Source organism: Polypterus senegalus, chromosome 4, assembly GCF_016835505.1.
Source record: "Polypterus senegalus isolate Bchr_013 chromosome 4, ASM1683550v1, whole genome shotgun sequence".
Taxonomy (NCBI): Eukaryota; Metazoa; Chordata; class Cladistia; order Polypteriformes; family Polypteridae; genus Polypterus; species Polypterus senegalus.
In genome coordinates this window covers 16,203,800-16,228,691 of record NC_053157.1, presented here as the reverse complement: position 1 = coordinate 16,228,691, position 24,892 = coordinate 16,203,800, and the positions used below count along the sequence as shown (strand labels likewise).

The 24,892-nt window shown below is 39.5% G+C and overlaps 1 protein-coding gene across 2 annotated transcripts in view; it reads right to left on the bottom strand.

The window, feature by feature from the left end:
- Positions 1-2,843: 2,843 nt before the first annotated feature.
- gucy1b1 (guanylate cyclase 1 soluble subunit beta 1) overlaps positions 2,844-24,892 on the bottom strand; it is a 60,318-nt gene continuing 38,269 nt past the window's right edge. For both annotated transcript variants that reach the window (XM_039750292.1, XM_039750291.1), the window contains 4 exons: positions 23,696-23,933; positions 13,221-13,361; positions 9,254-9,408; positions 2,844-4,795 (listed from right to left, as the gene is read on the bottom strand). In XM_039750292.1, coding sequence (XP_039606226.1) covers positions 4,663-4,795; positions 9,254-9,408; positions 13,221-13,361; positions 23,696-23,933 — 667 coding nt within the window. In that variant the 3' untranslated portion in view covers positions 2,844-4,662. The remainder of the gene's footprint in view (positions 4,796-9,253; positions 9,409-13,220; positions 13,362-23,695; positions 23,934-24,892) is intronic.

Here is a 24,892-nt window from a genome sequence, read left to right as displayed (position 1 = left end):
AACATTCTGCATGAGGTGAGGTGATGATTAGTGATCAGCAGTATCGTTTCATGCCAAGAAAGAGCACCACAGATGTGATGTTTGCTCTGAGGGTGTTGATGGAGAAGTATAGAGAAGGCCAGAAGGAGTTGCATTGCGTCTTTGTGGACCTGGAGAAAGCACATGACAGTGCCTCGAGAGGAACTGTGGTATTGTATGAGGAAGTCGGGAGTGGCAGAGAAGTATGTAAGAGTTGTACAGGATATGTACGAGGGAATTGTGACAGTGGTGAGGTCTGCAGTAGGAGTTACGGATGCATTCAAGGTGGAGGTGGGATTACATCAGGGATCGGCTTTGAGCCCTTTCTTATTTGCAATGGTGATGGACAGGTTGACAGACGAAATTAGACAGGAGTCCTTATGGACTATGATGTTTGCTGATAACATTGTGATCTGTAGTGATAGTAGGGAGCAGGTTGAGGAGACCCTGGAGAAGTGGAGATATGCTCTGGACAGAAGAGGAATGAAGGTCAGTAGGACCACCAAGACAGAATACATGTGTGTAAATGACAGGACGGTCAGTGGAATGGTGAGGATGCAGGGAGTAGAGTTGGCAAAGGTGGAGGAGTTTAAATACTTGGGATCAACAGTACAGAGTAATGGGGATTGTGGAAGAGAGCTGAAAAAGAGAGTGCAGGCAGGGTGGAATGGGTGGAGAAGAGTGTCAGGAGTGATTTGTGACAGACGGGTATCAGCAAGAGTGAAAGGGAAGGTCTACAGGATGGTAGTGAGACCAGCTATGTTATATGGGCTGGAGACAGTGGCACTGACCAGAAAGCAGGAGAAAGAGATGGAGGTGGCAGAGTTAAAGATGCTAAGATTTGTATTGGGGGTGACAAGGATGGACAAGATTAGAAATGAGGACATTAGAGGGTCAGCTCAAGGTGGACGATTGGGAGACAAAGTCAGAGAGGCCAGATTGTGTTGGTTTAGACATGTGCAGAGGAGAGATGCTGGGTATATTGGGAGATGGATGCTGAGGATAGAGCTGTCAGGAAAGAGGAGTAGAGGAAGGCCTAAGAGAAGATTTATGGATGTGGTGAGAGAGGACATGCAGGTGATGGGTGTAACAGAACAAGATGACGAGGACAGGAAAAGATGGAAGAAGATGATCCGCTGTGGCGACCCCTAACGGAAGCAGCCAAAAGAAGAAGAAGAATTCTGCAAGCCTTACAAATACTACAAGTATACATTATAGGTTTATTATGGTCCTTGTTGTCACACATTCAGAGTGCATATACATGTTGCGCATTCCTGGGTGGTTCTGGGGTAGCCCAAAATAACAAACAAATACAGGTATGGTGTTGTGGCAAATGGCAGATATTTTCTACTTTTCACTTTACCATAAAAAGAAAAAAAAAAGTTATTTTTAGCATCCCTTAAGTTCAAATCCTCTATCTGGGTTTATACTTACTAAAAATCTATCCAGGAAAAGCGAAACAAATGTAAAAAGACTGCTAATCATACCAAGAGCTCTCATCTTTTATATCCCAGGCTGTGTGATTGTTAGTCGTAGTGATAGGAGCTCAGAAGACACAGGGAGAGTATTATACATACTCTTGTTCCTGCTTTATTAATTAAAGTTATTATAAAATATTACCTTATTGATTGATTTGACTTCATATATTCAGACTTTGACTTTTTAACTATGATAAACGAAACCACAGTAATACAGCAGTTAAAAAGTCAAAGTCTGAATATATGAAGTCAAATCAATACTTATATGGTAACACTTTATAATAACTTGAATTAATAAAGCAGAAACAAGCATAATGTAATGTTTAACAGATCATGTAGTTATAAATGCCATTAAATAATAATTCATACATTAGGTGATGTATTTTTAAACATTTACAAATTATTTAAGAAATGCAGGTTAAGAGCACACACTGATACAGCGCATTGCCGCACCCACCACATGACAAACTAACTCAGGAACCCAGATTAGGGCCCAAGTACAGCCATGTGACGGGTGACACCTCAGCACCACACTAGTTCAGACGGAGTGGAACCAGTATAAGGGTTTTTTATGGTGGCTGGAGTGCCAATTCTGCCACCAACTCCTTGGTTTTTCCCTTCAGGTTGGAGGGCCTACATGCAGGGCTGAATGCAGATTAACGTCATACCCAGGACGGAGCAGTTGCAGGTTAAGGGCCTTGCTCAAAGGCCCAATAAAGTAGAGTCACTTTTGGCGTTTAAAGGATTCAAATCGGCACCCATCCAATTGCCAGTGCAAATCCCTAGCCTCAGAGCCACCATTCTACCTCAACAAATGGCTAGTAAGGTATTCTTTACCACTTGTTAGCACATTACTCATGTTGAGACTGCATTCACTAATGTCTAGCTGAATACTGATCTTTAAATATTAGTTACACGTGTTTTATTTATCATATGCCAGTGTGTTGTTCATGAGATGTACAGTCTGTAAAACTGGATATTTCACAATCTGACCTACCGGCAACGCTGCAAGAATTTTTGCCGGCTTCCACACTTGTTTTTAAATAATGTTTTCTTTAGTTGTAAATGTTTTCCAGCACTCAGTCTAAAGTTGAGACTCTTTATGCATTATACAGGACTGCACATGTTTATAAACCATTTATTCATTAGTTGTGGAGGTTTTTGCAGTACTGGTTGCAAATATTCATGACTTATAAAGGTGTATAAATGGGTAGTTAATACATTAATGGGCACTGGGCTGCCACATGATTAGGTCTGTGCCCTGCTCAAGATAGCAATGTGATGTAAGGAGCTGTTGGTTGAACAGTTTATTTTTATACTACAAAATTAACGGCAGGAACAACTCAGTTTGAATCGAAACATCATGTTTATTGCCTAAATAACAGATTTATGATAAAACATTACACTACTGTGTTATCAACAAGCAATTATGTTTTTAGCAATGGTATTTTACAGCTTTTCCTCAATCTTAATTTATTTTTTTAATTTATCAAAATTGCAAGGAACAGCAAATACAATTGAAAAAATATTCCAATGTTTTATTTTTCCTAAACATATGTAACATTAATACTAACACACAAACACATGCATACACAAATAGAAAATACAAACTTATTAGTTAAAAAGAAGTGGTATTTATCAGTCAACGTTACATCAAATTTTACTACTCTATGAAATACTATTACTTTGGTGAAAATAGGCAAAAGAAATTTTTATCAAAAAATGTATAGTATATGTTATTTTAAGTATGAACAAGCTAATCCTTAGACAATTAGAACATAGAAATTGGTGCATTTAATCCTTATTTGTATTGTCTTGAAATAGACTGCACAATGCTCAATTATAATACATAATATATTAGCTAATATATGAATTATCATTTAATGACATTTATAAGTATTTGAATGAACATGAACTCATGATCTTATAAACATTATACAATGCTTGTTAATGCTTTATTAATGAAAGTTATTATAAAGTGTTACCGAATACGTGTGTGTATAAACTACTTGTTGATGCCCGTGATCTCTGATCCCTCAGACATCCCTGTCTAAAAACCATCATGCTTCTGTAATGGACACAAAGACATGGAATTGCTAAGCCTTTGTCAATCAACACCATTCACCACTGCACCCACAGGTACACGTTAAGGCTTTAAAAATGTAGAGCAGAAGCCCTACATCAACACTCTCCATAAGATTCACCTACTTCTCTGAACTCAGGCTCATCTAAGATGCAAAATAGCATAGAGCAGTTGTGTTCTGTGGTCCAACAAGTCAACATTTCAAATAACAGTCAGAAAAAACACAAAAACAGGGGTCTGGGCCAAAGGGTGAAAGGACCATCCAAGCTTTTATTAGAGTCAGGTCCGAAAGCAAGCATCTATCATGGTATGGGAGGGTGGTCAAGGCCCATGGTATCTGTAAGGGCAACGTTATGGGAAATTTTGGAATAACACATGCTGCCATTCAGACGTTGTCTTTTCCTACATCTTCCAGTAGGACAATAGCAAACTACATTCTGCACGGATTAAAAGTGCATGGCTGCATATGTATGAGAGTGGCCTGCCTGCTGTCCTGACCCATGTGGTAAAATTACTAAGAGAAAAATATGGCAATGAACACCCGAATCAATTGTGCAGCTGAAGACCTACATAAAGGGGAGATGGGAGAACATTTGGCTTGCTAAACTCAACCAACTTGTGTCTTCGGAGCGCAGACACTTAATAAGTGCTATTAAAAGAAACAGCGATGTTAACAGCAGTAGACACTCGACCGTCCCCGCTCTTGTGGAGCGTGTTGCAGTCATCACATTTCAAATGAGTGTCTAATAAAAGGAAAATTATATTCTGAAGGTAAAATATCAAATATTGTGTTGCTTTAGTGCTTTCAGTATAGCACAGAGTGAAAACAATTTACAAATTGCACCTGTTTGTTTTTATCGGAATTTCACATGCTATCCCAACAATTTTTTTGGAGTTGGAGTTGGTATACTGCATATGCAACATATTTGAATTTATTTGAAGAATAACTATCTTCAGCACATTAGTTAAAATTTATAACATTTTACATGAGTCTCTCCAATGAAATATTAGCACACGTCTCTTTCTTGTGTAGTTAACCTGCCCACCACACTGCCATACAGAAGACTGTCAAAGGGCTACAGATCAGATCTCTTCCTCACTTGATTTTCTGGTTAAGAACCAGACTTTCATGGGTTCTTTTCTTCCTTTCATAGCTACTGGTCCTCTGTATTCAAGATGAAACTGAGGGTCTGCATTCTCAGCAGATAGTAAACACCTGAAAGACAGAGTTAAAAAAAAAACAGAGGTGACTATTTTATTTTACAATCAAAACATATAATGTATGTTCTGTAAGCTTAGTAAATATAGTTGGCCCTCAGTATACACAGGGGACTGGTTCCAGGACCCTCCACAGATACCAAAATCCATGGATGCTCATGTCCCCTGTATGCAATGTCATAGTATTTCCATATAACCTATGCACATCCTCCTGTATACTTTAAATAATTTCTAGATTACTTATTGAATAGTGTGGTGCCGAGGTGTCATCCGCCATATGGTTGTTCTTGGGTCCTAATCTGGGTTCCTGAGTTGGCTTGTCATGTGGTGGATGTGGCAATGCACTGTATCAGCGTGTGCTCCTAATCTGCATTATAATACCGATACAATGTAAATGCTATATATTAGATAGATAGATAGATAGATAGATAGATAGATAGATAGATAGATAGATAGATAGATAGATTCCAACACAATTATAATGCTAGTCTACAGACCACCAGAGCCATATTCATTGTTCATGACTGAATTTAGCAACCTTTTATCTGATTTGGTTATAAATTCTGATCACGTAGTACTGATGGGGGATTTTAATGTATACTGACACTTTTAGCAAATGTTTTACTTATTTGTTAAATTCAGTAGGATTTTGTCTGAATGTCAAAGGTCCAACTCATAACCACACATTAGATTTAATTATAACTTACAAAGTTGAAATTCAAAATTTAAATATTACTCCATTAAATGAAGTTATATTCCGATCACTACTTAATTACATTTGATTTAGTCCTGCCCTTGCCAACGCACTCACAGATTAAAATAAAGACAGTGTGACATCTAGATTGTAATTCTGTTTCAAAATATATAGATACTTTGAGTAAGTCGATTTGTGGAAAACCATTTACAGTAGATCAGCTAACATCACATTATAATGTGACCTTGAGAGATGCTCTGAACACAGTGGCTCCCCTTAAAACAAAAGTGATCAAAGCACATAGAAACTCTCCCTGGTTTAATGAAAACACTCGAGCTCTTAAATTAGAGTGTCGAAAACTGGAGCACAGATGGAGAACAACAAAGCTACATGTCTTTCAAATTGCATGGACAGAGAGTGTTAAAATATATAAAAAAGCTCTCTTTAAAGCTCGCTCAGAATACTATTCTACAATAATAGATAGCAATAATAAAAATCCTTGGGTACTGTTTAGAACAGTGGCTAAATTAACAAATGGAAATTCAGATCGACAGTGCAAAATACCAACAGATATTATCAGTACAGATTTTATGAACTTCTTCAATGAGAAAATTAAAAATATAAGATCTCAGATCTCAGCATCACAGTACAAACCAAATACTAGCTTAACAGACCCTGCCTCACATTGCATTCAGCACTTTAGTAATTTTAATCCTGTTACTGAGCAGGAAGTCTTAACTTTAATTTCTAAAATGAAGCCCACTACTTGTTCTCTAGATCCAGTGCCAACAAAACTAGTAAAAAGTGCAATGGATGTTCTTGCAGTGCCTATTCTAAACATTATCAGTAGTTCATTATTGCATGGCACAGTACCTGATGCACTAAAAGTGTCAGCCATTAAACCATTACTTAAAAAGTCAGACCTAGAACCACACATACTAAATAATTATAGGCCTATTTCAAATTTACCTTTTCTCTCTAAAATACTAGAGAAAGTAGTCGCCAGTCAGCTTCAGTTACACCTTACGCATTACAATTTATTTGAGAAATTCCAGTATGGTTTCCACACTGGTCATAGTACAGAAACGGCACTAACACGGGTTATAAACGACATTCTGATATCCTCTGATGAAGGAAACTCCACTGTAATTATGTTGTTATGCTTTCTAAATAAACAGGATTCTGAGAAATTAATTTATGCATTTATTTCTAGTAGGATTGACTACTGCAATGCAGTGTTCAATGGATGTTCAAACTGTTATTTATACAGCCTCCAGTTAATCCAAAATGCTGCTGGAAGAATTATTACAAGAACAAGGAAATATGAACACACACTGGCTCCCTGTTAAGTTTAGGGCAGATTTCAAAATCCTCCTTTTAACATATAAAGCATTAAATGGCTAAACCAGAGCGCACATTAAGATCCCAAGATGCCGGTCTGCTTATGATTCCAAGAATTAATAAAATAACAGTGTGAGGTCGAGCTTTTAGTTACAGGGCCCCTGAAATGTGGAATGGTCTGCCTGCTACTATAAAAGATGCCCCTTTGGTCTCAGCTTTTAAATCCCAGCTGAAGACTCACGACTTCAGTTTAGCACACCCTGACTAGAGCTGCTGACTAACTGTGCAGACCGCATCTCTGTTGTTAGTCATTAGCACTAAAAATTGCTAGTTATAATTTGTTACTAACCTTAACTTATTCTGTTTCTCTTCTCAATACTCAAATGTGGCACTTGGTGCCACGGCCCACCTGCCAAGTTGTTTTGCCTGCCTAAGGTAAAGTCATCCCTGATGGAGGATCGTAGGAATTGTGGGAAAGAGGGATCCTTTCATTCGATTAGCGCTATTTCAGCTGTGGAATGGCCAAATGGGCAGCTTGATGAATGAGGTCTCCAGGACTCTAAACAAATTCAAATCATATTATGGGATATCATCTACTGTTAAATTCTACTCCGTACTTCTAAAATTTTTATTTTTATACTGTATTGAGGATTTGTTTTGTTCTGTGTATTGTACTGTATTGTATTGGCCCCCTTCTTTTTGACCCCCACTGCACGCCCAACCTACCTGGAAAGGGGTCTCTTTTTGAACTGCCTTTCCCAAGGCTGGGGGGCTTTCAAGAGACAAGGCCCGTTAAAGCCCATTGCGGCACTTCTTGTGTGGTTTTGGGCTATACAAAAAATACATTGTATTGTATTGTATTGTATTGTATTGTATTGTATTGTATAGATAGATAGATAGATAGATAGATAGATAGATAGATAGATAGATAGATAGATAGATAGATAGATAGATAATGAGAGGCGCATAGCACCATAGACTTGGGATTACTTTTGTATAAAGCAACTCAGGAAAGACCAATACCAATCCCGGCAGCACTGGGCACAATGCAGGAAAGCACCCTGGATGGCACACCAGTCTGTCACAAGGTCCATTCACTCACAAACTAACACTGACAATCACAGAGGGACAGATTTGGAATCATCAGTTCACTTCCATGACTTTGTGGATATGGGAGAAAAATCCATAGTGACGTGGAGGGAATGTGGAAACAGCTTCCAACCAGACATGAGATTCCAGCTGAAAATGCTTGTTCTGTGAACCAATGGTCCAGTGGTAACAGTGAGTGATGTATTGCTGCAGGTGCTGTGTTTGCTCCCCCCTTTGTCTGCAGTTAAAATACAACATAATACAATATGACGTATTGTGTAACACTCATCACTAAGTGCAGGCACAAAGCACTGTGAACAAAAATGCAAGTATATATTAAACTAATTATTAAATACAGTTATGATGCTAGTGTCAGAGTCAATGTAAGGTTGAAAGAATTAGCAGCTATGTATAAAAATATGAATTCCGAAATAGGCATTCAAAGAAAGTGCTGTGTCACACCCCATCAAACGGACTGCCATCAAGAGAGCTGATGACGAAGAGCCACAGGAGATGCAGATTTCAGTACTCAAAACACCCAATTCAACAAATCTGCCAAACAACACCAGCAGAAGAACAACAAGGCTGCATAGAATTTGCATTCTGACTGGATATCTAAAGAAATAAGTAAGATAAGTTTACATTATGGATTAAATGCAAATGTGCCATTCCAGAATATAGTCACAGTGTTTTAACATGCAGTATATACGTAGACCACAATGCATCTCTAAACTCTATTTGTGGTTATTATGAAATAGTGATACAACAGCCAAAATGACAAAAAGATATCGTAGCAGAGAGAAATGGGCCAGGTACCTGCAGTGGTGTGTCTACGTGTGTGTGCGTCTCTTCTCTTGTCTCTCTTATTATAATACATGGTACAAACTAATCATTAAGCTTTGGTTACCCTGTGCTCCAGCATTGATAACTGCAATATTAACTTTCTATTTTCTGTTAGTGTGAAGACTTTTGCTCATTTTCTTTTTTTCTTTTTTCTCTTATATTTTTCTAATATATGAGTAGAAATCTGGCACTGCAACCCTGGACATTTAAAGTGCACAGACTGGAAGAAAATGTAGGTGAGTTTTCAGAAAGTAATCCTGTTGGCGGAGCTTTTCAGAGGTGAAATTCATCACTAAGCAACTCACAACGGTGAGTGGTCCCTTTGAACAAGTACACACGTATGGCCTCACAAGACTGGTCCTTATCTGGCACCCTTTAGAACCATTAAACAGGCATACAGGCTTAACATACATTGGTGACATTGTATTTTTCATAATTAAGAGGTCTTTAATCTCTCCTGAACCTCAAATAAGACACCACCATTCTTACCTGTATGTGTACTCTGAAACATTAATCCTTCCCTTTTCCCCTGTGGTTTCTGTCCGACTCGTGAGGTTGACGGTGTTTCCAAACAAGCAGTAGCGGGGCATTCTTTGTCCTATCACCCCAGTCACCACTTCTCCTGTGTGGATCCCAATAGTTATCTGTGAAAGCAAAAGAAGCCAATAAAGATGAGGTTTGTTTGTCTGAATTGATTTATTCCAAGGACATTTTGGGCTGGATAAAACATTATTGACTCTGTGACCACTAGCACCTCAAGCCCCCTGAGACGCAACTACACAACACAGTCTTCTTTATTTTTTTACCTCTACTGTTCTCCAAATTCTCTACTGCAATAACACAATACTATCTATCCATCCATCCATTATCCAACCAGCTATATCCAAACTACAGGGTCACGCTGGAGCCAATCCCAGCCAACACAGGACGCAAGGCAGGAAACAAACCCCAGGCAGGGCGCCAGCCCACCGCAGGGCACACAAACACACCAGGGACAATTTAGGATCACCAAACCTACCTGTCTTTGGACCGTGGAAGGAAACCAGAGCACCTGGAGGAAACCCACACAGACACTGGGAGAACATGCAAACTCCACACAGGGAGGACCCAGGAAGCGAACCCGGGTCTCCTAACTGCAAGGCAGGAGCGCTACCACTGCGCCACCACTACACATTACTAAAATACATAAATAAAATAAATGAAATTCTAAATAAATAATACTACTAATAATACATCCATCCATCCATCCATTATCCAACTCGCTATAACCTAACTACAGGGTCACGGGGGTCTGCTGAAATAAATAAAATAAAATAAATACATAGAATAAAATGCATAAAATATGTAAATCTCTTTCCTCCTTCCATACCTCACTTGAAGCCCCCTGCCTCTGACTATCCTTGCAGGAAACTTAGTTTCTTTAATGCCAGACTTGGAAATATTCAAGGTGCCACAGCATTACACATTGGGGACACTTCTGGCTGAGGCGGAGATTTATTAAAGAGGGGGTAACGATCAACTACAGCTCTACCTGGCAGCATGCAAGAACTACAACAGTGCAATCCCATGGGACAGTAATTCTCAGCTTGCCCTGCGGATATTCTTATGGCTGTCCCACCAGTGGGATACGGTGACCATGTGTACGGAGGAAGAATATATCTAAGGGTGGCAGACACCCCCTCTCCTTCTGTTGTGGCCTGCCACCTTCCATCTCGTCCGTCCAACATGGCTCTCGCAACTGAAAATATCCTTATTTTTAAACAATCGAATCGACATCACAGAACTGTATACTGTACTATACAGAAGCTCTCTAATTCCTTCCAGGATCTTAAAGTTGCCCGCTATAGCTGCTTGTTTTGTTTTGGCCAGTGTTAGTTCCCTGGCTTACTTATATTTCCCTTTTATTTGTCTTTTGTGATGATTAGAAATGCAGTAAGACCTCTGTATTCAAGGAGTTCACATGTCAATACCACCCACAAAACATGAAATTCACAAATATTTTGGCTCTCAATTAAATATGCAATTTTAAATGTTTTCACTTAAGGGAATCCAACTAGTGTACAGTACTTAAAAGAGATAAACAAGGTCTTTAATGTTACTAGGGGGCTTCGCCCTCTGCTCGCTTTGCTTGCCAACCCCCCGCCTGCGCTATGCGCCAGTAACTTTGCGTCTCTGCCGCTCGCGTATGTGGATTTCACTTTTACCAAACAACAAATCTTTAAATTCTCAGAGATAGGCCTCTTCATTGGGAAGAAGCACTACTTTTCCCTGATGGCAACACCAATTAGACGATCTACAAGTCTCCGGCATAAAGTTTAAAGACAAACAATATCTACATACTTCTGTCATATCACCTATGTCCATAGATTCAATCTCTTTTCGCTATTACCTATTCGTCAATATCACATTGAATTTTGATTCCGTGTTTGGAATTTCATCGTGACAACGCAACGTATAACTGCCCGTGAGTGAATATCGTTTCTTTTTCTCTACACAAACTGTGTCTGACAATAGCATTCACACAAATGAGAAATGATTGGACCGTTTGTGTGGTTGTAAATGTTTTAGATGTGGGTAGGACTTTTCCAAATCTCTTTGCATAAAGTCTTGTTTCGCGGGGGTTGATATTTTCTCTCACGGGATTTCACTTTCAACAAATCTTTTAATTCTCGTGGATACGCCTGATGGCAACACGAATTAGACAATCTGCAAGTCTCCGACTTAAAGTTTAAATCCAAACAATATATTCAATCTCTTTTAGCTGTTCTGTTATTTCACCAAGTAATAATTTCTGTTTATGTTAATGTGATCTTAACTATCATTTTTTTGAAACTGTTGAATTTTCATACTTCCATTATCTCTATCCTGCTCTGCCTGTGTATCGCGCCAATGTTTTTGAATTCTTTACGATGTTCTACTTTGTCATCTACTCTTTGTCGTTTATTTCCGGCCAAATCTCTTGGCACAAAGTCTCATCTCGCGGGACATGAAAGTGTCTCTCTGAGAAAGTCACGTCTCTCTTCCTAAGATTTTTTTTATTATAATAGAGAGATGTAAAAATAGATATAGACCCATGAGAACACTAAGAGGCTTGGACAAGCTGGTGAAGAAGGCTGGCATAGTAGCCAGGGTGGTGTTCTACACTGCAGTCTGATGGGGAAGCAATCTGAGCACAAAAGAAGCACAATGCCTGATCAAATGTATTGAGAATGCCTACTCCATCACAGAGTGAACACTGGACACACTGGTAAAGAGGGTGGTGGCAAAGTTGGATGTCATTATTAAAAATCCCATTTAGAGGGTGCTGTCTTGGAGCTCTTTTTTAGCCAAAGGCTCATTCCACCACTGTGTACTAAGAAATGCCTCTGTGAGTCTTTTCTGCCCACTGCTACAAAGCAATTCAAACCTTCCACCTGATGTACTTATTAAGTTTATTTTATTTATTTATTTAGTAGCCATCCCCCGCAGCACTGCCTGCGTAGTAGTGAAACAGGACAAGCTTTAAATATAATAAACAAACGGGTATCGCTAGCTAAGCGAAGGCAAGAAACACTCCAAAATGCAGAGGTTAAAACAACTTGAACGGAGACTGGCACGTGAATGAGGAGGGCTCAACCTGGCTCCCCACTCCTGACGTCACGCTTCCCCCTCCCCTCAGCCCACAGCCTCTGTCTCGGATTAGCGTGAATATATCACTCTAGCAAGTGAACTATGATTCTAAGCGTGATGAGAGAATGTTCAAGCAAATTATAGAAAAAAAAACGATCTAAATCTGTTAAGTAGTTCTCGCGATTGCTAGCTAAGCAGAGGTAAGGTACACACCCTGAGGTGGGCGTGTGAGTGAGGGGGTCCCCACGCCCCTCAGCCTGCTACATCTCTCTCGGATAAGCGCAACTAAATATGAACCACAAGCAAACTATGATACTTAGCGCGATGAGAGAACTCGCAAAATCAACCGTAATGTTCAAGCAAATTACAGAAGAAAAACAATCTAAATCTGTTAAGTAGTTCTCTCGTGAAAAGCAGGAAGACATACAGATAGACGCTGCATTTTATATATACAGAGATAGTTACATGTCAACTTCCTAATCAGCCGACAAATGGCGCTTCAGTAAATGTTCCGAGCGTCAACTGGATGATAACATACATACAAGACCGCAAGATTGTTACAGTCTGCTTTATATATAAGATTGATTTATTGGCTATATTATCTGTCCTGTGAGTCTGTATTCTTGTTATTAATGTTTCTACTGCTGTATGTATCTGAATTTCCCCATGTGTTTAATAAATTTTATCTAATCTAATATCTAATCTATTTACAATGGCCCTTGCCAATGTTTCAAGGACTTCCTTATGACCGTTTTAAGAAATTATCAAGGATTAACATTTTAAATCCACCACTGCAAAATTTCAGAAATGAAACAATATAAAATAAAGACATTTTGCACATTTGTACCTGTACTGGTTCATTGTCAACTTTCACTTGTCCTGCTATTTCCATCATGTCCAGGGCGAGGTGGCATATAGATTGTGCATGATGGACACAGGGTTCTGGCAGGCCACTCACTGTCATGTATTTATCACCAACAGTCTCCACCTGCCAAAGAAATATTAAATAAGATCAGATAGGGCAGAAATACAGAAAATGTAACTTTGATAAATAAACCTATCATCCATCTTTTTTCCAGATCACCTTAGGCCAGATTTACACTGCACGACTCTTTCTACAATTTTTTAGTCAAATCACAACAAGCTTTAGATAATCGCAGCATTTGTCTGTTACAGGCCATTATGTAGTGTAGCATCTATTAAAGGAATACTCTACCCAAAAATGTTACTTGCCCCATGTACCGTATATACTCACGTATAAGTCGGGTCTTGAAACCCGAAAAATTGATCATAAAATCAGACCCTGACTTATACGCCCATTCAAAAATTGTGTTGCAGCAGAGCAGTTACTAATTTCTTTCGCCACTTCAACGACTTTTAATTTAAAACCAGCTTCATATTTTTTTCTGATCGAGCGCTCCATCATAGATAAGGGATGCTCTTACGATAAAGGTGTATGAGGGTGTGAGATACAAAATACACAAAACAGTGCAAACGTCACTTCAGAATACTTTGGGTATTACTGTGTGGTCACATAGGCACAACATATAGAAAAAAAGGCCGTGTACTCCGCGGTTACTCTCTCAGGTGGGCGTTAGCAAATTATAATCTCTTGAACCAATAGCGGGAGTTTTTCGCATTCGACTCATACGACCGACATTATAAAATACCGGAAATTATATGGTAAAATCAAGCCCTGACTTATATGTGGGAGAACTTAAACTTGAGTATATATGGTAGTTTGTAGAGATGGCTTAAGAAAAATTTTTAATCTCACATTTTCATGCAGACTGAGTAAAAAATATTAATGATATACCAAAACAAAAAGGTAAGCAATGCTGTACAATGGCAAATAATGTTAGAAATATCCAGGGCAAAAAGAAAAAAAAAATTCTCACATTACTCATATTGCATTAAGCACATGTTCATTATCCAGTCTTATGCTCAAAACGTGTGAAAAATTTTTTATGTAAAAACGGTTAATCCTGAGTGTTTCTCAGGCCTGTTATAATCTGATATACTGTGTTGAGCCCAAATAACACTGGGGATGATATTCTGCTGCCATCTACTGGATAACATAACATCATGCTGCAAAAAAAATCATGAAAGTTGTGATTCCTCAATATTTACGAGTGGCATGGAGCTTTCAACCAAAACTCGCATTAGCATTGTGACATGTGAGTTGCTGTCTTGCACCCCAAAAATGAGGCTGAATCTCAGTACTTTAGCAAAACCATCTTTATTCAACTTGAAACAGGAACAGCACAGTTATTTATTTTAGCGGGATCTACCACACTCCTATACACAGGCACAGCAAATGGGCATAGTTGGGGCCAGGACAGTGGCCAAGTTCTACTGCTCCCTGCATTTATAATATTCTTTGCATCACCCATCGGCGACAGGTACTTATATCACGACTGTGATCGATTTATAGTTGCCTCTGTGACAGACAAGCAGCCCACCGATTGTGCTTCGGTGTGTTGTCCCATTGGGGGGTGATCCCAAAAGAGTTTAGAAACCTCACAGCATGTAAACAAGAAGCTGTAAAGCCAGCTTTAGATCAAACTGAGAATGAACCATTAGCTGAATCGTGTGATACTGGTGACAATGTGAATTGGTTGTCAGACGTTGACAGAGATAATGAAACTGATGCATACAGTGCTGTACAACTGCACCACTGTGATATGCCTGGTGAACTTGGTTGCATAAAGCTTTAGCATGGTACAAGTAGCTGCATGGCAAAAAGGTTAAAATGATTTCAATTAAATAGAAAGGCAAGAAGACATCAACCCCCAAGCACTGTTCAAGATATGGTGTGAGGGATGCCCGGGAGGTCAAGAGGAGATAACATGTACAGGGTTTTGTCTCCCCTGGAACAGTAGATGGCCGCCACCCTGGGTTACGGCACTGCCATGGATTCCCACAGGGCACCATGGGAAATGGAGTTTGTCGACTCAGCCCTGATAGGTTGTTACAGAGTGTGGGGACTGGTGAGCTCTACTTTGTTGGGCTCCCATCTCATCTGGAAATGCTTCCAAACCACAGCTTCTGTACACTGGATGTGATTCTGGATGTTACATGAAAGGAGCTGCCTGCCACAACTCCGAGGGCCAGAGTCGGGAGGAGAAGGAGGAGGACGAAGAAGCTTGCTGTGAGAAGCAGAGAAGGAAGAGAAAGAGAGGGACAGAGAAAGAAAGTGTTTATTACTGAGGAACAGAGTTGTGGAGAATTGTGGTGGTGTCATGGGAAACTCTTACTATGAAGAGTTTAACACAAATAAAAATCCCTTTATTCACTGGCAACTAGTGTCCGAGCCTGTGAGTCGGGTGTTTAGAGAGCTGCAAATGTTCACGTCAGGGGTAATAAGGAAGTCACTAAGCCTTTGCGTTGTGGTAACCTATAGTTACACAATGGGCATCGCTGATCATGTGGATTAAGTGTTGACATTCTACCCTGTAGATGCACAAACAGAAAAAATATAAGAAAAATGCACAAAGAAACCTGCTTCTGCTGTTGTGATCGTACTGTCAGTTTCAAGTCAGTTTCCTATACATTGGCGACTGTTTAGAAATGTGTCTTAAATCTGCATCAGTACATCAGTGGACACTGGACAGATCTTTCCAACTTTATCTACATTGACATTTTTTTTTATATATTATTGTTACACGTAATAACACTTTTTCTTGTTAAAAAATATCAGAATTTTTTGGCTTGTTTTTCCGGGGATACACATAACTGTAAGGAGGCACTTTTCACATCTGGAAAAACCATAAAATAGGAAAGGCATTTCTGTAATATTCAGCTATTGAATTGAAGATCTGTCTCTCCCCCTCATTCACTGGTCAAGAGTCCTGTGTCTACGCCGCGCCGCCGGCATGCAGGATGATGGAGGCCTGTTTGTGTGCATCCTGGAGGATGCCATTTGAGTCAAGCAGGGAGAGATGGATGTCTCCACCAGTTGGAAGATGCTGTGGTGTTATGGGTCCACAGCTTGTTGAGCAAAGGCCATTCATTTTAAATAAATAATCACCGCACCCGAGGCGGCCGTGAGGCGTTGTTGTAGCGAGCCGCGGGGCAGTCGTCGATGTGGGCGTTTCTCACCGTGTGCACAGGTGAGGAACTGCCCACATTCGTGATTGCTCCCGTGGCTAATGCTACAGCTGTGATGGCCCCTCACGTTATAAAAAAGCGCGAGTCGGTTGTGGAGAGGTGGTGTGTAAAAAAAAAAAAGGAGATGAGGAAAGAGGACGGAGGTTACAGAGAGCGAGGAAGCAGGCGGTGCGTGAGTGTGGTGAGCGCGCGATCGAGCGCTCGTGGGCAGCTGCAAGGAAGCTGGGTGTTAGGCCGACACCCAGGCGTTTGAGTTGAGGTTGCTCCCGCTGAGTGACCAGGTAGCGGGAGTGCCTAGAGGAAAGCGACGAGCCGCAGAAGGTCGTGGAAAGGCAGCGGAAGTCGGGAGGCTTGGTGGAGGAGTACTCAATGTGTGCGTCCTGGTCATTGGTGGACATCAAGTCTCGGGGACTGGGATGAGTGCCAGACCGAAGCCAGGGATCGGGAGGTCTCCAGTCTCGCGTGTATTGTAGGAGGGCAGCTGCAGAGAGCGTCTTGCCTGCTGCTAAGCCCATACGGGATAAGCAGGTGAGACGCATACAGAAAAGAAGCACCAGAGTTATTGTCGTTTTAAGACTGCTTCCTGATCATTTTACCTCTCGTTTTAAAGGATTGTTTTTTTTCTATTGATTTTTAACCTCCACGTGTTCTTTTAATAGATTATTTATTTATTGAATGAACTCCACTATTTATGAAACACTGTTTTTGTTGACTGTTTTTAATAAAAGCACTGTTTTCACTTTTAACCATCCCCTTGCTAAGATGCTCAATTATTGCCTTCACTGACTAGCTCACTAGGTAACATTATCGACGGTGTTGGGTTCAAGGGTTCCCAAACATCAAAGGGAGTGTGGAGCCAGAACTCACATCGTCACAGATGCTCTGGGGTGAGCTGGGCAGATGTGTGTTGAAGAGGACATGCTGGTGGCTGGTTGAGGAAGAACTTACTGCCAATATGGTTTATCCTGGAATTGAGGGACTGTTTTTTCTGGATTTTAGAATTGTTGTTTTTATCCTCCACGAGTTCCTCTGGATTTTATGGATTATGTATTGATGTAGAGTATGTTTTGGACACTGTTTATTGTTTTAAATAAAAGCACGGATTCACTTTACACCAACCCCTTGCTGACTGTGTGTTATCGAATGTTCCGGATTCAACCAGGAAATGTGGCGCCGATTCAGACTATCACAAATTCACAAAACAATTCAAGTCAGTTTCCTGAATATCTGTATTACTGGTATGCAAAAATACACTCCAGCATGTTTTTAAGTCTTCAGTTTAACAAAGTTTAGTTCAGTTTCCTATAAAGTGAAATCACACAAAGGGCAGCACAAGTCTCGTGTTCTCGACTTGTGCTCCACACTTGTGCAACTCCACCGTACAGCTGATTGCTGAATTCCGCAGCTGTGAGTTCTGGTCAAGAGGAATGGCAACAGGACGGTGACATCCAATGCATAAAAACAATGAAAAAAAGAACAAATTTGGCAAATTATAAAGTAGTGATTTGAAAAATGATGTTGACTATTCTTGCAACAACACAAAAAGAGGGCCTACCACATATATATGTGGGGGAAATTTGCCCATTAAAAATGAGAATTTGCGGAAATTGCGAAGTTTATGTCTGGGATATGCGCAATGCCTGATATTAGCCATTTATCATAACCATTGCTAAAAGAACATTACAGATGCCTATTATAGAAAATTTCAACCCAAATGAAAAGGAAAAAAGAAAAAAGTGTGTGTGCCTGGAACTTGTTTCCTGCTTCTGTCTGTGTCGGGTCTGGGCGATGGTGTGCCATCTGCAGGTCACAGAATGAAAACTCAAAAATGAGATCTCAATATGTTTTTGGTTTCTCTTTGAAAAACAATGAGATGATACAGAAATAAAATGGAGACATTATCTTTTGTCTCATGCTTCTCAGATTTTTCTCCTGAGAAAAAAAATCCCCCAGGGATCTCTGAGGGGTCTCCTCTTGAGTTTCAGCAAAGATCTCGGCAAAGTCAAAGAATAGGCTCAGATCTTCCAAGTAGCGTCTTGATATTTTTTTGGCAGTTTGAAAATGTTTGCAGTGTGTGCTCAGTAATATATGGTGTATCCGGAAAGTATTCACTGCGCATCACAATTTTCCACATTTTGTTATGTTACAGCCTTATTCCAAAATGGATTAAATTCATTTTTTTACTCAGAATTCTACACACAACACTCCATAATGACAACGTGAAAAATGTTTACTTGAGGTTTTTGCAAATTTATTAAAAATAAAAAAACTGAGTATTCACAGCCTTTGTTCAATACTTTGTCGATGCACCTTTGTCAGAAACTACAGCCTCAAGTCTTTTTGAATATGATGCCACAAGCTTGGCACAGAGTGACCATCAGGTTCTTGGTCACCTCCCTGACTAAGGCCCTTGTCCTCCAATCGCTCAGTTCAGATGGCCGGCCAGCTCTAGGAAGAGTCCCAGTGGTTTCGAACTTCTTCCACTTACGGATGATGGAGGCCACTGTGCTCATTGGGACCTTCAAATCAGCAGAAATCCCCAGATTTGTGCCTCGAGACAATCCTGTCTCGGAGGTCTACAGACAATTCCTTTGACTTCATGCTTGGTTTGTGCTCTGACATGAACTGTCAACTGTGGGACCTTATATAGACAGGTGTGTGCCTTTCCAAATCATGTCCAGTCAACTGAATTGACCACAGGTGGACTCCAATTAAGCTGCAGAAACATCTCAAGGATGATCAGGGGAAACAGGATGCACCTGAGCTCAATTTTGAGCTTCATGGCAAAGGCTGTGAATACTTATGTAAATGTGCTTTCTCAATTTTTTTATTTTTAATAAATTTGCAAAAATCTCGAGTAAACTTTTTTCACATTGTCATTATGGGGTGTTGTGTGTGAATTCTGAGGAAAAAATTAATTTAATCCATATTGGAATAAGGCTGTAACATAACAAAATGTGGAAAAAGTGATGCGTGATGGTGAAATATATGGATGGTAGTAATAACACTTTACTATGATTACAAAACTGTAGTCCTTGATTCTGAATAATAATATTAGTTGCTCTCAGTTGTACTGCTGTGCTCCAGTTAGATCAGTCATTCTGGTAGAAAAGGCTGGCAGTGTGGCATAGTGGTTAAGGGAATTTAAAATCTTGAAGTTGTGGATTCAAATCCCACTACTGACACCACTGTGTGACAACAAACAAGTTATTTCACCTGCCTGTAGTTTAATTAGCAAGAAGTCTCAGATGTTGTCAGGAACCTGGATAAAGGCATCTGTCCAATAATAAGTAACAAAAATGGGAGTGGTGTCTCCTAGACTTTCTCATATACTCAGGGATGGGGGATGGATATTTGAGGAGTAAACCTCAAGACAATGATTATATTTTTTATATTATGTACATTAAAGAACCATCAACAACAAATCAAAAAAATTAATAATATATTGAATTACAGTAATCCCTCGCTATATCGCGCTTCGACTTTTGTGGCTTTACTCTATCGCGGATTTTATATGTAAGCATATCTAAATATATAAAGCGGATTTTTCGCTGCTTTGCGGGTTTCTGCTTGGACAATGTGTCTTTTTACTTCTGGTACATGCTTCCTCAGTTGGTTTGCCCAGTTGATTTCATACAAGGGACGGTATTGGTGGATGGCTGAGAAGCTATCCAATCAGAGCAAGCAGTTAAGTTCCTGTGTGCTGATTGGCTTAGCAACAGAGCGCTGAATTCGATTCCGCTGCGTTAACCAAGAAGTCTTGTCTCGCTCATTCAGCATCAACGGTTTTGCTGTGTAAAGAGTTAACTTTTGTGCTCTTTTGTGTTTATCTTTGTGCACAGTCAAGCCCTTCATTATGACACAAAACGATCTGCTCCTGCTACTGCTTCAGGGGCCGAGCCCAAGCGCCAACGGAAGATGCTAACGATTGCCGAAAAGGTAAAAGTTTTGGATATGTTGAAGGAAGGGAACAGCTACACCGCTGTAGGACGCCATTACAGCATCAATGAGTCCACGGTTCTTTTTATTTAAAAAGGAGGAAAAGAATATAAGGCCACAGTGTCCTTTAACCAGGGCGCTAAACGAGTTGTAAGTGGACGTAATAAGGCGGTAGTCTGGATGGAATCTGCTTTAGGGATTTGGATTGAAGACTGCCGGAAGAAGAACAATGGTGGTGCTACACAGTCACCTGAAGAGGCTCATTTAGAAGAGCTGTAACGCTCTCCTTTGTTGTGCAGTAAAATTAAACTCATCGTTATCGGACAAGTCGTCATGTCATTGTTGGTGAGTAATCATAATTAATTTTCTACGTACAGTACTTAGTACATGTACGTACGTTTAGTGTCACTGTACACACATTTTACTGTATACAATTTTTCTTGCATTGTACGTATTTATTGTTGGTGGCCTGTCTATCGTAATGGCTGTAACATATGTGATATCGGAGACGCTTGATATCTTATCTATAATATTTAGGTTTTACTGTATATAAACAGTGTGTTTACATACATAATTTCAACAAATCTTACTAATATCTAAGAGAATACAAAGGGTTTATGCTGTATAACTGTGCGGGAAATGTTTATAAGAGTGTGGGAGAGTTTATAAGGGCTTAAAATATATAAAAAATAACCATATAAACGTATGGTTTTTACTTTGCAGATTTTCACCTTTCGCTATAGGTGAGGGATGACTATTATTATAAACGTAAAGTTGAATAAATCAGACTCTGCAGCTGCATGAATAAAAGAGTACTACTTCCAGTTAGCAGAAATAGCTGAAAAGTTGATAGAAATCTATGTTTTGTACCTAGTACTTGTATTACAAAATTTGGTTGACCTAAGTGATCGTGTTTACAGACACACAGATACTCATACAGAGGCACACAGACATAATTCCAAAATGGTATTTTTGGACTCAGGGAGCTCCAAATCATCAAGATTCATCAAAATCTCGAAATTGAATTTTTGGAGGATTCCAATATTTTCCCTATACTTTGTATACGAAAGTAAAAAAAAAAAAAAAGTGAAGTCTTGAAAGATTAAAACAAGGCCAGAAAGATCTCGTAAAATATAGCATGCTTTTCAAACCAAATTCTCAATTTTTACTCCTTTTATACCTCAGGTGTTTCTCAACTCTTCTTTGATTTAAAGCTATTTCTCCTGAAGAATTCTAGGGGAAACATCTGTGACAATGTTAATTGTTAAATGAAACATAAATAAAAGTTTCGTAAGCCATCAAAGATCAACCTTTGAGAAGTAAAAATTTTCCTATGGGTCCCCTGCTGCCCACACCATGTGACTTCTTTATTAGTAGGCATGCAGCATCACAGACTCTCCTAAATCCTGATGACGTTTGGAGCAGTGCACTGCACTCGTTAAAGTAGTAAATGACTTGCGGGTAAATGCAGACAGAGGCCATTTATCTGTTTGTCATCCTCTTTGATCTGAGTGCCGCATTTGACACCATTGATCACAACATTCTTAGAAATCGCCTTAGTCAATGGGTGGGCCTCTCTGGCAGTGTCTTAAATTGGTTTGAATCCTACCTGGCAGGTAGAAAATTCTTTGTTAGTTGTGGTAATTACAACTCAAAGACACATGATATTCAATATGGTGTTCCACAAGGCTCTATCCTGGGTCCGCTGCTCTTCTCAATCTACATGCTTCCGTTAGGTCAGATTATCTCAGGGCACAACGTGAGCTACCACAGCTATGCTGATGACACACAGCTGTACTTATCAATAGGACCTGATGACCCAGACGCTGTTAATTCGATAACACAATGTCTTACTTGTGTTTCTAATTGGATGAATAGCAATTTTCTTAAGCTAAATAAAAAGAAAACAGAAATCTTAGTGACTGGCAATAATGGAGACAATGAGATCATTAGAAATAAACTTAATGTATTAGGATTAAAAGTCAAGACAGAGGTAAAGAACTTAGGGATAACTGTTGACTGTAACCTAAATTTTAAATTGCATATTAATCAGATCACTAGGACATTATTCACTTAAGAAACACAGCAAAAGTTAGACCTCTTATATCATTGAAAGATGCTGAGAAATTAGTTTACGCTTTTGCTTTCAGTCATCTAGATTACTGTTTACCTGTGTCATTCAGAATTGACTTTAAAATACTGCTTATGGTTTACAAAGCCTTAAATCATCTCGCTCCTTCTTATATATCGGAATGTCTGACACCATATATACCAAATCGTAACCATCGATCCTCAAATGATTGTCTGCTTAGAATTCCAAGAGCAAAACTTAAAAGAAGTGGTGAGGCGGCCTTCTGCTGTTATGCACCTAAAATCTGGAATAGCCTGCCAATAGGAATTCGCCAGGCTGATACAGTGGAGCACTTTAAAACACTGCTGAAAACACATTACTTTAACATGGTTTTCTGATAACTTCACCTTCATTTAATCCTGATACCCTGTATTTTCAATTCATCATAATAACTATTTTCATGGTGGCTTTAAAATCCGTACTGACCCCTACTCTCTCTTCTGTTTCTTTTCCCGGTTTTCTGTGGTGGCGATCTGCGCCATCACCACCTAATCAAAGTACCGCGATGTCCTACATTGATGGATTAAAAGCCAGAAGTCTACATGACCACCATCATCAAGTCCTTCCAAGGGAACCCTAAATACAAAGAGGACTATTTCATTTATGTTAGGTACAATGCCCAGAGGGGACTGGGCGGTCCCGTGGCCTGGAACCCCTGCAGATTTTACTTTTTCTCTCCAGCCATCTGGAGTTTTTTTTTCTGTCTTCCCTGGCCATCAGACCTTACTCTTATTCTATGTTAATTCTTGCTTTGTCTTTTATTTCGCTTTTCTTCATCATGTAAAGCACTTTGAGCTACATTATTTGTATGAAAATGTGCTATATAAATAAATGTTGTTGTTGTTGTAGTGTCCTAAATTAGGACAATCAATACAATAATTTTACTCCTACTTCTAAGCATAGAACCAAATTTGCATCACAATTTTGTGCCAGTTAGGACCATCTTCCTCCACCAACACACTTGATAAATACAGGCACTGATCTTTAGGTGCATCGACAAGTTTACGTATTTTGGCTATTATCTTTACTTCAGCATGGTGTTTGAAGCCCTCATTTTTAAAAGTTAATAATCCCTGAGTAACGACTCCTCCATTCTGCATTTTTACCAATTGAAAGAGCAGTAAACAGTTGCATTCTTTTACCTTGTAAACATAAGGATTTTTCCTTGAGTCTGTCAAGATGTCAAACCTCGTGTATAGGTCGTTTAACAGGTTGACAATTTTGATGGCTCCTTCCGCTGAAGCATGTTTGCTGCAAAATGCATTGAATCCCACAATTCCACTGAAGAGGATCGTCACATTGTCATAACGCTTTGCTGGGACAGGTCGTTTGTGTCTCAGTTCATTAGCTACAGAGGGTGGAAGAACGGAATACAACAACCTATGAGAGAAGAGAGCAAGGTAAAACAGAGAATGAGGGAAAGCTCATGTGAACAGCATTATCAGCTGGAAACCAAGGACCTATCCACTTTTGTAGTAAGTTTTTATAATGAAAACGGAAAGAAAACCAAATACCAAAACCAATACAGTCGATTTCCGGTTAATTGGACCACTGGTTAATCGGACCAGCCGCTTATTTGGACCGAATCCTAAAGAACCGAAACAGATCATATTACATAAGCCTAATATTGTTCGCTTATTTGGACCAAAATTCTGTTTAATCGGACCAAAGAACGTGACAGAGAATAAGAAAAAGAAGCCACAAGTCGCCCGCAGAAAGCGGATGTAAAGTGAGTCAGCGACATTGGGAGGATCCCTGGGCTCCCCGTTAGATATTTGTGGTGATTTTGTTCAAGTGCAGTGCGTCAACAGAATGTGTCAGATCACACTAGACAAGTTCTTCAAACGTTGACTGGAATTTGGTAATGTAACCTTTTTTATTGTGCTTCGCATGCTGAGTGTCATTTAGATTGTTTTGAAGAATTTGTAGATTTCTTTTTCAATAAACAAAGTTGTAAGCAACCGTACATGTACATAGTTCTTGTTTGTACGTTCGCGTGTACAGCACAATAAAAGTCATAACGACATTTTAATATGTTACTTATAGCACGTCCCATCTTGGTTGCACATGTATAGGGCATGTTTGTGTAATTGGACCAGCCGGTTATTAGGACCAAAATGATCGCATCCTGATGTGGTCCGATTAACAGGAATCGACTGTATTGTATTGTTTTTTTCTTAGTCTGATCCCATTTTTTATAAAATTGAAAACCTTTTATGGTCTTACCTTAATTTGTTAATGAAGTCCATGCACCTATCCTTCTCTAAGAAAATCACCGTCACTTTCTTGTAAAAGTCATCCTTATTTTCCTTTAGTTTTAGAAGTCTTAATCTTCCAAT